A 15677-nucleotide genomic window follows, 5' to 3' on the forward strand; every position below is an offset into this window, starting at 1 on the left:
TCCCTGATTCGTCAACCAAAGTACATTCTAATATGGAAATGATCAGTCTTCAAGTAATCAAGAACAAAAAGGAAGAAGTTGAGAAGAAGTAAGCGAACGCAAAGGCAGGTTTAGAAGCTCAAGCGAAGAAAATATCAGCGCTGAAGTTTGCTGTAGCCAAAGTAAAAGATACAATGAAACTAAGAATATCAGATATGAACAGGGCAAAAGGCGATCCGGGGATTATAATGGCAGTAATATTAGCTATCGAAAATGATGAGTACTATCATTTGGAACAAATGAGATATGTCTTTCATAACTATATACCAGAAACCAGTTTGTGCTATGGTACAAACAATTTCTTACAGTAGAGACTGTACCAAATATCACTTTCTCTTAGGGAGTGTGTAAGGAGATCCAAAGTATCAAAGATGCTCAAATGTAAAGAAAAGTGTAATTCATCCAAATGGAATGAAAAAAAAATGAAAAGTTATGTAACTCAAAATGTCATGATAGTTTGCCATGTTTGAATAAGCAGTAAAAATTATTCGAGTTCTATATTTTTTCCCAACAAATTTTTTGATATTTTTGTACACAATTCTATTATTAAGCTGAAACAGATTTTTCTTAATTTTCTTATATTCGTTAAATCGTTCTAATAGTGAAATAACTAGGCAGGTGCAACAGGTGCACCTGCACAGGGCCTACTTAGAAGGGGGCCTAAAATGCATGTATTTGTTTCATTATTTTCCCAAACCTAATTAATTAAGGGGCCTAACTGCAAATTCTTGTAGAGGGCACAGGAATGGATAGTTACAGCACTGCATTCTAATATTAAAAAACAAAAAATGCATTTTATTAAAATTTGTTTAAATCCCTGTTACTTTATTAAAACAACAAAAGATGAGAAATTTATTATTATTTATGAAGTTTATGAACTGCATTTTGGTAATTATGCAAAGAGCACTTTAAAAGTAATATATTCAGCAATATCAATCAAACTTACCAAATTCATTTGGGAATTGTGTAAAATCACCGGTAAAAATGAGAAACCTTAGAAAAATTTATCAAACTCACCAAGATGATTGGTGATTATGCATAATAATAATCATAATCAGCCATACATAAAAATATGTAGATATGTTGTCAATTTCTCTGCTAATTTGTTCTACATTAATTACAATCTACAATTTAAAACATACATGTTCAAGATTTATTTCCACTCACATGTACGGTACCATGAGCATTACATTATAAACAGGCAATATCTAAAAAGAAAATCTCTTGATAGTCCACTATATAGTATTTGAGATATTAGTTTCAATAATAAGATTACTACTTTTTTAATGCTAATATTTATAATTTAAATGAATAGAAACAAATCTCTCTTTAAGGCACTTTACTAATGTTTTCCTATTTTACTCATGTTCATTATTTTCAGCACTTGTCTTGCTCTTAAAGGGTGTTTTTGGGATTTTTAATATTTTCTTTCATTTGCATTGTTTTTTAGGTCTAGCACTATTACACATTTAAGAAATGTGCATAAATACATTCTTAGAGTTTTATATGCACTGACAGGCAAAACAAAAGATGCAATTTGCTTTAAGGTTGTGGTCTAGATCACTTGACCCATTGTATTAGCTAAGTGTGTCTTAAATATCTTTTCTTAAGCATAGAGTTTTTCTTTAAATTGGAAATTTCATAGGAAATGTGTCCTCCAAACATTTAAAATATTGAAATGCTTATGCTCAATTTTCGTATTTGTAAATTCAGATTTTATTAATAAGTTTTATTGTAAATAAAAGATTTATTTTAAAAAGTCATTTTTTAAGTACATTTTCTTGAATTTTCTTCTAGGATCCAAACATATTTAGAATAAGTATTTAATATTTTTGTAAACAATTATTTATAACTAACTCTTTGAAAGAATTTGTATTTTCTTTGCAAAGAAACCATAATATACAAAATATGTCAATAAATTAATATATATATGTATATATATATATANCGGAACAACGAATTTATGTAGAACTGGAAAATAGTGACTCTGGAAACGAAGAATTCAAAGAACTTGCTTACCACAAATGATACTAGACAAATTCATCGCCAAAACCAAGAATTTCAGAAGCACCAGGACCTTTATCACAAAAATAAACTTTATATTTCTGTGTGCATATGTTGGTATTATGTAACATATATTATTATGCGAATTAATATAAAAATAACTTTAAATTAAAATTAGTTTATTTTTGGTCGCGTGTTCCCCTTTCTCTATTTACTATGGGTTAAAATGACCTAGTTTAACGCTGTTTCATTTAGCTCTTTGTTGTCTAGAAACGCATCCTAAGCGCAAAACGAGGTCTTACTGTAGCTATGCAACATACAAATTTATGTAATTTATTTTATTAAACTAACTATGTTAATCATTTTGAATAGAGGAATATGAATCATCTAATAGAGGTGCTGATTCATCATCATTATGATTAACTCCTCTTACTGAAGTAATACCAGAATCTACCAGACTGGGGTAAGATTCTACAGGTGTTTTCCGAAGTTGTGGAATAAAAGGAAAGTCAATAATTTCATTGTAAAAAGCTGTACCCATAATTAAAAACAGAAAGCCATCCACTGGAAAAATTTAATGTATATTAGTTTTTTCATAGAAAAAATATTTGATGAAAACTATCAAAATGAATTAAGATTTTATAACAAACAGTTTAATTAAAAAATTAAATTTTCAAATATTTATCTATATATAGTGTAAATTCACACAAATTCTACTTGACAACTAATCATTGTAGAGATCATAATTTATTGTCTTAAGTCTTTGTTAAATTTTTATAGAAGACTAAATTTAAATAACTATTTTATCAAATATTTCACTAATATTTTCAGAAAAAAAGAATTTTCAAATATTCATTTTTATTAAATGATAATTAACTAGTTCAGTCAAAACTTCATTCATGAATTACAATATAACGATAATACAGTAAGACCCTGCTTAACGCTGCCTTGATTAACCCTGATTCGATATAACGTCAATGCAACACAGTCTGCTTGAAACCTAAAAAAAAAAATAAACACTTACGCTGATTCAAATTATCATGGCATTTTATTGTTTCATACATAATACGATTATTCCTGAACATGAACCTATCAGCAAAAGGTGCCAATTCGTCGTAGTGCTGTACTTTCCTTAAATCTGTTTGTTGCAATTTTGGAAAAAATATAACATCATAGATGCCATATGCAATATTGACTTTGCTTGGCAAGAATTAACTAATGAATGCATGAATGAAATGTAGAAGTTATAACTGAAGATATCCAAGAATTCTCAACAAGAAAGGGCCTATCATTGACCAAATTGTCAACCTAATTGATACAGCAGGACTAGGAGATGTAGACGAGCAGGATATTGAGGAGTTACCACGAGTTTCTGGTGAGAGCGTTACCATTGACGACCTTCAAGAACTGACAGAACAAGGAATTAGTGTAGAACTGAAAAATAGTGATTGCGAAAAACTAAGAATCCAAAGAATTTCTCTACAGATTTCCTTAGAAAAAGTTTAGTAACTATAACCGAAACTATTGATCAAATTATAGCAAATGATCCAGATTTTGAAAGGAGTGCAAAAGCAAGACAAGGCATTTTGTGATCTCTTGCTACAGACATTTGCTTAAAGAAAAATAAAGCAACAAATTGAAACTACACAACTTTATTGCAAAAAAGAAGAATTTCAGATGAGCCAGAACCTTCATCATGAAAAATGAACTGTATATTTCTGTGTGCATATGTTTGTGTGTTATTTAACATATATTATTACGCATATTAATATAAAAATAACTTAAAATTAAAGTAAAATCTGTTTATTTTTAGTCATGTGTTCCCCTATCCCTATTTACTCTGTATTAAAATGACCTCATTTAACGCTGTTTTCTTTAGCACTTTGTCATCTAGGAATGTATTCCTCGCATTAAGCAGGGTCTTACCATATAATATTAACTCTCAGAAATTATAGTTTATATTATTATAAATTTTGGAATTTTATTTTAAACTATATAGGGTTATTGCTTTTTATAGTTTTAATATTTATATTCTTAAATATAAATTTTAGAACTATGTTTTAATGTAGATTAAAAACGTTTTTTAATCACATTTGAATCTTAAATATTCATTTTGTACTTTTAATAGAGTAAAAATGTTGTTTTCTATTAAATACAAATAAAAAATAAAGCAACGAATAACATAACATACAATAAAATGCCACGATAATTTGAATCAGCATAAGTGTTTATCTTTTTTTTTTAGGCTTCAAGCAGACTGCGTTACATTGACATATCAAATCAGGGTTAAGCAGGGTCTTACTGTATTATTAAAAAAGCTTTGACTAGCATCAAATGATCTGTTGGATTATTTATCAGGATAGATAATTAATTCAGCAGATCATTTGACACTAAAAGTGAATTGTGTTGATGTATATGTTGTTATAAGTTGAGACTACTTTAATTTTATTAGTACTGTAAAATAATTACATTTTCAACATTAGGTGGATTGATCTATATTTAAAAGTAGATTAAAATTTGATCTGCTATTTTATTTATTATTTCTTTATCAAATCTTTACAAAAATTATGTAATTTTATTCAAGAAAATTTATAGATTACTACTATAATATTAAATTATAACAATAATAAAAAATAAAAAAAAAATTACAGATACATTCATCATTTTATCACCAATTTGACATTTTAATGTAAAAAAAGATGAGTACACTTGATGCCAAAATGTAATAAAATGTGTCCAAAACTGTCTTTTGGCATTAAAAATGATACCAAATTGATATCAAAAATCAAGCAAATACTTTTGATGGATCATTGCCATGATCTTCAGGCAAATGAATGGAAAAATAGAAAACATAACTTGTTCAAATTCCAAATCAGAAATTTGAATTGAGAACAAACTTGTAGAATATTAATATACAAATTTTTCTTTTAAGTTACAGAATGAAAAAAATGTTATGTTAATATTCTATGAATTTGTTCTCAATCTGAATTCCTGGTTTGGAATTTGAATAAGTTCTGTGTTCTATTTTTCCATTTGCTAGCTTGATGACAGTAATGTACTGTGCTATTGAAAGTACTTTGAGCTATTTTTAATAAAATAAAGTGTTGTTTTAACATGGAATTATAGCTTTTGAATTCTTATTTTATTGATATTTTAATGTAATTTCATTTCTTAAATTTTTGTATTTTAACCAGTTTTATTAATATCACTAATTTTCTACAAATTTCAATACACATTATATTAAGAATTACATAAAATTTTACTGCTAAATTACCTTGAAAAATTCCATATCTTTTATCAAAAGGTTCACCAAAACTCTATAAATAATAAACACAAAATTATTAATATTTAAATTAACAATTATAATAAAAGAAACATTTGAAAAACTTTACCTTATCAAAGAAATAGTAAATTATTAAACCACAAATCCAAATAACAATTGTTCGACAAGCATCAATTAATGTTCTATGGACAGCTATGATTAGAAAATAAAATTTCATTCAAGTGATCTTTATAAATTATAAATTTATATATTAAATATAATTTTCATTAAATTAATGTTCTAGTATATTTAAATAACAGGTTTAATTAAGTACTTTATTATCCTACCTGTTAAATTCTTTGTTACTGATAACCCAAAATAATTATAAAATGCAATTGATATTAAATATAACAAAGAGAATATAAGTAATTCCATATTATTTCCAATTTGATATAATGCATCAATACTATTTTCATAAACTCCACCAACTTGATTCCCAGGTATAAAGTATAATATAGGCAAAACAACCTACAATAAATGGAGTAACAATAAGACCAGATTTATAAATGAAAAATCATTTTAATATAAAAATCAGAATGCATATAAATAATAAATATTTTATATTACAAACACACAACATAAAATAAATATATTTAATGTTTTATGTCTGTGCATATTCTCATACCAAATGCTCTGGAAGACCATTCCATTGAGTCTCTACACTTGAACCAAAACTGACTAAGATGCTAAATGATCTCAAATCATTGTATGTCATTCTGTATGCAATATTGAAGATTAAGGCACTTCCAACAGTATGGACAGTTGTTTTAGTATATTAACTTCCTGATGCATATCACACAGATTTTTGTAGGCTGCATACAATTACTAAATAGTTTCAATATGATCTTCTTTCACAGGCACTCATACAGTACCAAGAAAAAATTGATGACTTGCTTGAAATAAAGTTTCCTATACTTTCATTAAAATTCTTGATAATAGCTTTTTCTCTCATTTAACTTGACACAAAAATGCCATGTTTATTTACCTATACAGCCTACTTCATAATCTAGTACAGTAGAGCCTCGAAAACTTGGCACTCCGGATAACTCGGCCACACCCTAGCAGGGCAAAAAATCCTTAGTTAATTAATTTTCATGATAAAGACAGCTTTATGCCTCAAAGTATTTTTCTGAGGTCTGTCTTATCAGGTAAATTACTGTACACAGTGTATTCATTAATTTTCATTTTCATGTAGTAAAGGCTCTATGCCTTCATAAAAGACGTACTTTTCCTTTGTTTAAGGGTATTTTGGCAGTTATTCTCTGTTGTATTCTCAAGTAAATAATACATACAAGTACAGTACAGTATTTTCTGAGGAAACACTCATACATATTTTTTTTAACCCCATTCCCGATAACCCGGCATTTTCACATACTCGGCCACCCTTCAGTCCACATTAGGCCAAGTTTTCGAGGCTCTACTGTACCACATACAAACTTTGAGATTTGCACTTTCATAGTGACAAAGTGGTTATTTAAACCAACTGTGAGTGATGAAATATCAAAATTGGAAAAATTTAGAGCCATCCTGTACCTAAATATGTAAAATACAGAAACATTTCCTATTCAATGCTTTCTGGCACTATTGAAAAACAATGAGCAATTATGATTTATAAATTATGAGCAATTATTATCTTGGATTTGAAATATAATAGAATCAACTCTGTTTTTTACGAACATTGCACAACTCATAACTGCAAAATAGATAAGAATGACGTTATAATAGTACACAAAGAAAAAAATTGGTACAAAAGAAAATTTAAGGAAAGCTATGAAATTACAACAGACAAAAATAATTAAAGCGTTCGAAAGCATTTTTAAGATATTAAAACGATTTGCTGGATTATTTAAAGGTTTTGATTTTATTTATTTGACAAAAATAATATTAACAAGAATCTAAGCACAGAAATTCATAAAAACTGGTTACAGCTATTAAAATAGAATGTTTATACAGTCGCAGGCGAGACTGTTTGCAGCATTCTGGGAGTGAGACATTGCATATTGCAAGGCATGCGGGGAGGCCATCATGTCGGCAGGGAAGGAAAGGGGAGTGGGAAGATGTAGTGCAGAAGGTGCCTGACAGATGTCCACAAGATACAACCTATCTATGTAACAGACTGAAGAGGGACAAAAGCCTGAAACACGTATCTATGTGGATTAAAAGTTGTTGATGAAATTACAGTATTTGCCAAGTGTCAATAAATTTGCCAAGTCGTGACATTGAACCAAATGAGCAATAACTTATTGTGACATCATCACAATGCTGGGTTTCAATTTTTAATTATATTTTAAATTTATTTTATTTAAAATATATGTTCTCCACTTCAAATTAGTACTGTAGTGCAGTGAAGTGTACTGTGAAGAAAATAGGTTGAGAATCACTGCTGTAGTGTCTTGCCTCTGTATATCGTACTTTTCTGTTAGCAATGGAGTTGTGCCAATCATCTGCTTTCAATAACTTCTTTCAAGGGAAAACTTTTGAATTGAACTAGCATAACTTCTGGTTTGCATCAAAGTTCCTATATAGTTAATTGGGGCTTCTGATCCCTAAGATTTCGATATCGGGTCTCATCTTTCATCTATCTAACCCTGTTCTTGAGATTAAGACAGATGGACAGACGGATGACAGTGGGAATTTATAAGTCTATAATTTTTTTCAAATTGCAGCACAAAAATGTTACTAAATTTTGTAGGTATATTATTCAAGATATGAGGAAAAAAAAGACAAATATTTGCACCATTAACCAATTTAACATTAAAATATATTTTGTGCAGTGCTACTTTCATATAAAGTTACTGAATTTTGCACTAATTAATAATTTTGAATTGGGTTCCATTATATTTTTTCTTTAAAATTATTTTAAATTTTTTTAACTTTATAATACTTTTAAACTTTTTCTTATTATTAAATTCATAATATTTAACTGGTTTTCTTGATTTGTAGTCTTAAAATCAACCAACAGACAAAAATATTTATACATACACAAATTATTATCATCAAAAATATTTAAAATATATTTTGCACATTATTGTTCCAACAAACAGTTTGTGTGAAATTATTATTTGTTCTGAAATTAATGCATTTACTAAATTCAAATTGAGGCAGATAGTTTTCCTCCTATAAATTTTAATTTCTATCTGATTTATAGATAAGAGACTAATCAGATTCTTTCTTTTTCCATTTTAGAAGAGACATTTGTGTGTGCAGTATAGTTGATTCATCTTTGGATCATATCTTGTGATAGCAGTTTGTGCCTTTTTGTAAAAATTATGTCAGATTATTTTTTGTGTTGCTTCCTCATTTTTAATAATTTTGTGAAGATAATTTGATACAGATTCTTTCTTCAAGGTATTTATTTTTATTAAAAAGGTTAAATTTTTAATCTATTGACATTCATGTAATAGTAATTTGGGTTTTTTTCCATTTAGGTTTATAGTATAAAACTTGGTGATTTTATGTTAGTGTGTCCCAGGGATGTGGTTTGCAGACTATTTAACCACTGGTTAGTTAACCACTGACTAATTTGAATATTTTTTCTTTCATTTTAAGTATGATACTGTTATATAAGTTTGTGTTTTTGTATTTTTGTTTTCTTTTTACTTTTTTGGATAGTTCTCCCACTTTTAGGTTTAAGATTGAATTTACTCATTGTAATTGTAGGTTGTGTATATCTATGACTTGTGTTAATGGATATATTTGTGGTACTTTTTGTATTTCTCTCCACATATGGTTGTACTAGTATGCAAAATTAATTAATTTAAAATTCATAATTAAACATGTACAAAAATTAAAGTATCAGATTAAATAGAATAAACATCACAATTAACTAATATTAAGCCTAGAAAAAATGAAAAAAGCTTTATTAATACAATAAGATTAATAATTTTATTGTATTAAGTGAACATAATAAATTATTTGTATATCTTTATCAGACATACAAATAATTATTTTTTTCCTTGGTATTTTTGTCTTTTAATACTATGTGGACTTGTAAACCGAGTGCTGTCATAATGAATGCTACAAGATATTGTGCGAAAGCTGCTATTTTGTTACAATGATAAATTAGTAAACTTTGTTAAGTATGTAATAAATCTAGCATCTTAAAAAATGGGATGCATGGATTACTCAAGGTGCAGATGTATTAAGTAAACATTAATTTATAACTTTTTTTAATGCAATGCCAATCAACTATAGTGTATACATAACAAAACAACATTGTACTGTTTACATATTATTTAAGGATAAAGGAAAATGTCTTACCAAACTTGTTATAATAAATCCATAAAATCCTTCCATTCCAACTACCTGTAAAAGAAATTTTTATTACATACATGAATTTATTTTAAATATTTAAAAAAAATTACTTTTAATCCAGTAATATTTTTATTTATATAATATTTNACCGCTCACATGCTACAATACACTGGAGATGCGGTTCATTAACCATTCCTTTTTTTTTTTTTTCTTTTTAAATAAAATTATGTCTAAAGAAATTTAAATCTTATTGCCCCAAATGATCGCCTTTGCATAAAGATTTTTAATTTTCTTTAGACAATAAATTAATTAGAAGGCTAAATAGGTATGAAGACTCTTTAACTTTAAAAAAAAAGTGTTGAAATCAATATTACTTACTTATAATTATTGCAGACTGGTTGAGAAATTAAGCAGCAAATTTCATTCAGTTCGAAACCATAAAATGAAATCGTTTAATCAGAAAAGGAAATTTTAAAGGTCGTTTACATAGTACACAGTTACAGTGAATGATGATTCAGTATTCTAACTGGTTTGTCAGCGTGTAAACCAGTTGAAAAACTTGCTCTAAATGTTTCATATATTCCAGTGCCGTATTAAGTATTGATTAACTTTCTTTCCCCTCTTTACGACGATTTAACACGAATATAAGGCAGAATTTCTACTTATAAAAATATTGAGACACACAAAATATACTAGTTTTCAAGTATGTCTGTCGTAATAAGAGTATATACAATAATATTTATAATAATTCATAGTCTACTACTAAATATCATATTTACTTGAATAATCTGCACACACTTTTACCAAAGTATTGTGACAAAGTCAGAGTGCAGTCTAGTCAAAACATATTTGGTGATACAACCCACAAAGTCCAAGGAGCTTCCAGTTAGTATAACAGTTATAACACATTTTTACTTACTTTACTAATGACAAATATAGTCAACAGTTATGGGAATTATTATTACACATTTTAGTGTGACTAATTTTGTGAAAATGAGGATAAATGAAATAAGTTAAATATACAATTAAGACTGACAGTAAATAACCTTTATACCTACATTACCTCTTAGTTCAAGCTATTAGTCTATTAGTATTTTTACCTTCATTTCAAAAAACAAAGTACTCTTACTTTCATTTATTAGTAAGTTAATTAATTATAAAATACATAATTATAATTTGCCGATTATTTATCTATCAGATATACAAATAAAAATACCAAGGAAAAAATAAGTTATCTTTTAATACTATGTGGACTATAAACGAAGTGCTGTCATACTGAATGCTAAAAACCAGTGTGTGAAAGCTGCTATTGTGTTGCAACCATCAATTAGTAAACTTTGTCAAGTATGTAATAAATTAAATTGATCCAGTATCTTAAAAAATGGGATATGTGGATTACTCAAGGTGCAGGATTATTCAAGTAAATTTAATAATTCCAAACTTTAATTCAAAAATAAATTAGATCAAAATTTTTTTCTATTTCTGAAAAAATCCACAAGATTTTTTGTAAAATTGCTTTTATCATCAACAAATTCAAAATAAAAGTACATCAAATGTTTTCAGCTTCAAAAATAAATATTTCAAAACTACAAATAAGATTTAAGGACTGTAATAGAAATCAGTAAAATTCAAAAAATATTTTTGTTTATTATTTATAATTTTGTTTGTTGTCATAGCAACAATTTCAAATAATTAGAATAATAAAACTGATAATGGACTTCTTAAAGTAACTGTGCTGTTGTTTTAAGCAATGAATGAAATAGAAATTCCCCAAGTACATTGGATGGAGTGCTAAAAATCAGTATGCAAGATATTGTCTATTTCTCAAAGCTATTTCTCAGATTCTGGTGAAAAATATGGTGCTCACAGCTTGATCAGAAGATAATCAAAGTCATTTCCAAAAATCACAGTATATCAGTGAGAGGTATTGCAGAAAATTGTGAAACTAATCAAAGGTTCAAAAGGATAAACAGTGTCCAACTATAGCCACATGCAAATTGCAGAACTGGTAGAGGTGACAGATATATATACAGTAGAACCCCTCTAATCCATCACTTTTGGGACTGGGGGTATGGTCGGAATGCAAGAAAGGTCGGATTATCAGAAAAAAGTAAAATAAACAATCTTCTCCTTTGTCTAGTCTTTGTAGCACTGCTAATTTTTCATTTAATGAAAGAGTAACGTGTTTATGTTTCACTCTTGACATGTTGAAAACACACACAAAACTGTACATGTACACACAATGTAAAACATATACTGTAACAAACACAGAAAAACGCCACGGACGGTGAGTCACCGACAAGTCGGGACAAGTTTCTCGACTCCGACCACGGTCGGATTAACCGAAGTGACGGACTAGCCGAGGGCGGACTAGAGGGGTTCTACTGTATATATATATGCAAATGATTAAGTTTGCATAAACATCAGGTCATATGGTACCCAGTATTGGGCTATAAAGTCCAGCAGTCTGCTCAGGCTGTAAATGCTATCAGTGACAGTTCACAGCAGTTGAACTTTCAAAGAAGCTTAGAAAATGCCTTGGAGAAGACAGCAAGCTGAATACCACCAGTTAATTTTTGGAGAATGAGACTGGAATAATAAAATCAAAGTTTTAAATGACTGTATTTTGACTTAAATATGATAGATAATCTTGATGTTAATTAATTTACAATACCCAAGTAAACAAACTGAAATAACAGTAATAAATTATGAAAATTTCATTTACTAGGTGATTGGATTCAAATCTTATTCCCTTATTACAGTTCTATTAACAAATAATCTATAATTATACTTACGATTAGAAGTAACCATAGTTTAATATACACACTAAATTATATTGTTAAAAGTAAAATAAATTGAATATATATTAATTAAAATTTCAAAAATTAGTTAAATAATGATCTAATAATAATTTTTATACCTGAAGTGGATGAAAATTCCTACTTTTTAAGAATATTTCTTCAACTATCATCTGAATAGCACTAAAAACTTGCCCAACTATTATGAGTATTATTCCTAAAAACAACAAATTTCATAATAAAAAGTTAAGAATTTAACAAACATGTAACCATTAAAAATGTAGTAAATAACATTTACTAATCATCTAACATTTTTAGTCTTTTTGATTGACTTTCTTCAGGAAAATACAAAATTTCATAAAAAAAAACAAAGCGTTCCTTATTCTAAGAATGGTTTTTATAAGCTTCTATTTTTGGAATAATAGAAATTTTATATTTATTCAAAATAGAAGCTTATAAAAATCATTCTTGAAATACAGACGGCTTTGTTCTTTTTGTGAAATTTTAAATTTTATGTATTTTCCTGTAGGTGGTCAATCAAAAGAACTGAAAACGTTAGATGATTAGTAAATGTTAGTTACTGCATTTTTAATGGTTATGTGTTTGTTATTGTAATAGTGCACTTACAGAAAGGATTAAGCATTAAGAATTTATAAAGAAAATACTAAAAATAGAATATATTATTACCCAGAACAATTTTGTGATTTTGATGTGCAGAATGTTTTAAAACACCTGATAAACCGACAAGAATCAAGCCTATTACTGTGGTTGTCATACCTAACCACTGTAATCCTTTTAAATTTTTCTTCAAAAAAATTTTCTAAAATGAAAAAAAAATTTTTAAATTTTGATTTAAATGTACAATAATTTTACTATAAATATTATTCATGTGAATCTTTTAAAAACATTTTTCCTATTGCAATGTAAAATTTTTAATGTATTAGTAATGATTAAACTATGAAATTCAAAACTTTCTACAGAACATTTAAAGGTAAAAAGTTAAAATTTGAAAATCAAGCTTCTTAAAATATATAAAAGAATTTATAGGAAAAATTTTACTTTTATTCTTATCTTGATTTAGTATTTTTTTAATAAATGCTTGATATATGCTTTCTTTGTTATTAATTAATGGTGTATTTTTATCTGCAGACATTTCAACTTGATTTTATTCAAACAAAATGTGATGTAAAAATGTTTAAGTCCAAAAAGTCCAAAACAAAGAAAACAGTCTCACATCAGGAATAATGAGTTAAATTTCACAACTTATAATTACATCATATATTTATGTTAAGTATAAACAGCTGTTAATAAGAATACACAAAAACTTTCCATTCAAATCCTAATAAAATTACTGAAATACAGTAGTCATGTTTTGCTATTCTGTATTGCATGTGTACTTTTTGACTTTATGATTTATACGTGCTAAGCTTGTAAACTTCTTATTAAATTTGTGTTAAATTGAATAAAGATACCGATTTTTCTGTTATTTGGTCCAATTTTCCTTTCTTTTCTGCATTAGACAGTTCTTCTATATATTTCTATATAGGTTAATTTACATTAATTTTTGCAAAAAAATCAAGGAACTGAAGAAATTTTCCGTTACAAATGTAAATCAGTCTCTGTAATTCAAAAAACACACTTTGGTATCTCACAGCAATTTCTGGTTAGCAAATTATTTTTTATTTTCCATTGAACTACAAATATATTTTGGGTTGGTATAATGTATTCCAACCCTCCTCAGTGCTAGTTCAAATAAACAAGAAATATTAAAACATGACTATATTATACCATAAAAAACAAACCAAATCAGAAAATCACTTACATTTTCCCATTATGTAAATTACAAAAAAATTCTTTTTTTGTTTTTTGCTCAAAATAGGGGGTGGGAGGGCAAACCTTCTTCATCCTTAATATGTATCCAAACATAAAATTGTACACTCTGCATTAATATACATCTAAAAATTAAAACAACTGTAACTTCTAACAAACAAAGTTCCATTATACACACAATCATTTAAATTTTTTTACACATGGGTATATGACAGACGCAGTAAAAATGTTTAATATAGTAAAAATTGACATACGTATGTAAAGATTTTTGATACACAAACAATATTATTAAAATTATACCAGCATCAGAATTACTAGGAAAAATTTTTTTTTTTATTTTTTTATTTTTTTTTTAAACAAATATTATACCATGTTTAAACATAATTATAACATTTAACTTGTTTTAGTGCCATCTATCAATTCATACCAACGGTAATCAATTTGCATACCTTCTGAGTTATTTATTAAATTATTTTTTTTGTTTCCTTATTTCTAAATGCTCTTTAAACTTTCTTTTATAAGGATCTTTTTCAAAATGCAAAATTTTTATATTACAGTAGAGCCTCGAAAACTCGGCACTCCGGATAACTCGGCCACACCCTGACAGGGAAAAAATATCCTTAGTTAATTAATTTTCATTATAGACAGCTTTATGCCTCATAAAGTATTTTTCTGAGGTCTGTCTTATCAGGTAAATTACTGTACACATTAATTTTCATTTTCATGTAGTAAAGGCTCTATGCCTTCATAAAGGACATACTTTTCCTTTGTTTAAGGGTATTTGGGCAGTTTATTCTCTGTTGTATTCTCAAGCAAACAATACATACAAGTACAGTACAATATTTTCTGAGGAAACACGCATACTTATCCTTTTTTTAACCCCATTCCCGATAACCCGGCATTTTCAGAAACTCTGCCACTCTTCGGTTCACATTAGGCCGAGTTTTCGAGGTTCTACTGTATTACAGTTAATTTTACAATTACAGTTGACCCCCTTATAAGATCATAGATACGTTCCATTCTTTAGGAATCCGATTTCTTACGAGTCGTTCCAATCACAGCCCGACACGTGTCAAGTTTACAGACTACGGCTGATTGAAAGGTTTTCTTCCATAAAATTAATCGATTCTAGACTAATCCGACTCAACATTTCCAAAATACGTATATATTTTTTGGAAATAATCCGTATAAACTACACTATAAACAAAAAATTGTAGGATTACTTACCGAGTGTGCACCATTTGACATCGCCATTGCTAAAGCGTGTTTTCGTCGCAGAACAGCTCAGCAAATAGCGGCTGATTTCTAACAACTTATTTTTCTGCAAAAACTTTGTTGAACTTTGGAGACATCATTAATATAAATAATTTTAATCGCCGTTGAATAAGAAATGTTTCTTTCACAAGAAATGTATAAAATTACAGTACTGT

The 15677-nt window shown here is 27.7% G+C and overlaps 1 protein-coding gene across 1 annotated transcript in view; it reads right to left on the bottom strand.

The window, feature by feature from the left end:
• Nucleotides 1-2365: 2365 nt before the first annotated feature.
• Nucleotides 2366-15677, bottom strand: part of LOC111620632 (solute carrier family 35 member F6-like) — a 50385-nt gene continuing 37073 nt past the window's right edge. Inside the window, exons 7-13 of the mRNA XM_023362599.1 lie at nucleotides 13105-13237; nucleotides 12540-12634; nucleotides 9626-9670; nucleotides 5653-5833; nucleotides 5436-5518; nucleotides 5318-5360; nucleotides 2366-2607 (exon numbers count right to left, since the gene is read on the bottom strand). Of these exons, the coding sequence (XP_023218367.1) occupies nucleotides 2399-2607; nucleotides 5318-5360; nucleotides 5436-5518; nucleotides 5653-5833; nucleotides 9626-9670; nucleotides 12540-12634; nucleotides 13105-13237 (789 nt within the window). The 3' untranslated portion in view covers nucleotides 2366-2398. The remainder of the gene's footprint in view (nucleotides 2608-5317; nucleotides 5361-5435; nucleotides 5519-5652; nucleotides 5834-9625; nucleotides 9671-12539; nucleotides 12635-13104; nucleotides 13238-15677) is intronic.

This window comes from Centruroides sculpturatus, unplaced genomic scaffold (assembly GCF_000671375.1).
Source record: "Centruroides sculpturatus isolate CEXI.00-Female unplaced genomic scaffold, Cexi_2.0 scaffold198, whole genome shotgun sequence".
Lineage (NCBI taxonomy): Eukaryota > Metazoa > Arthropoda > Arachnida > Scorpiones > Buthidae > Centruroides > Centruroides sculpturatus.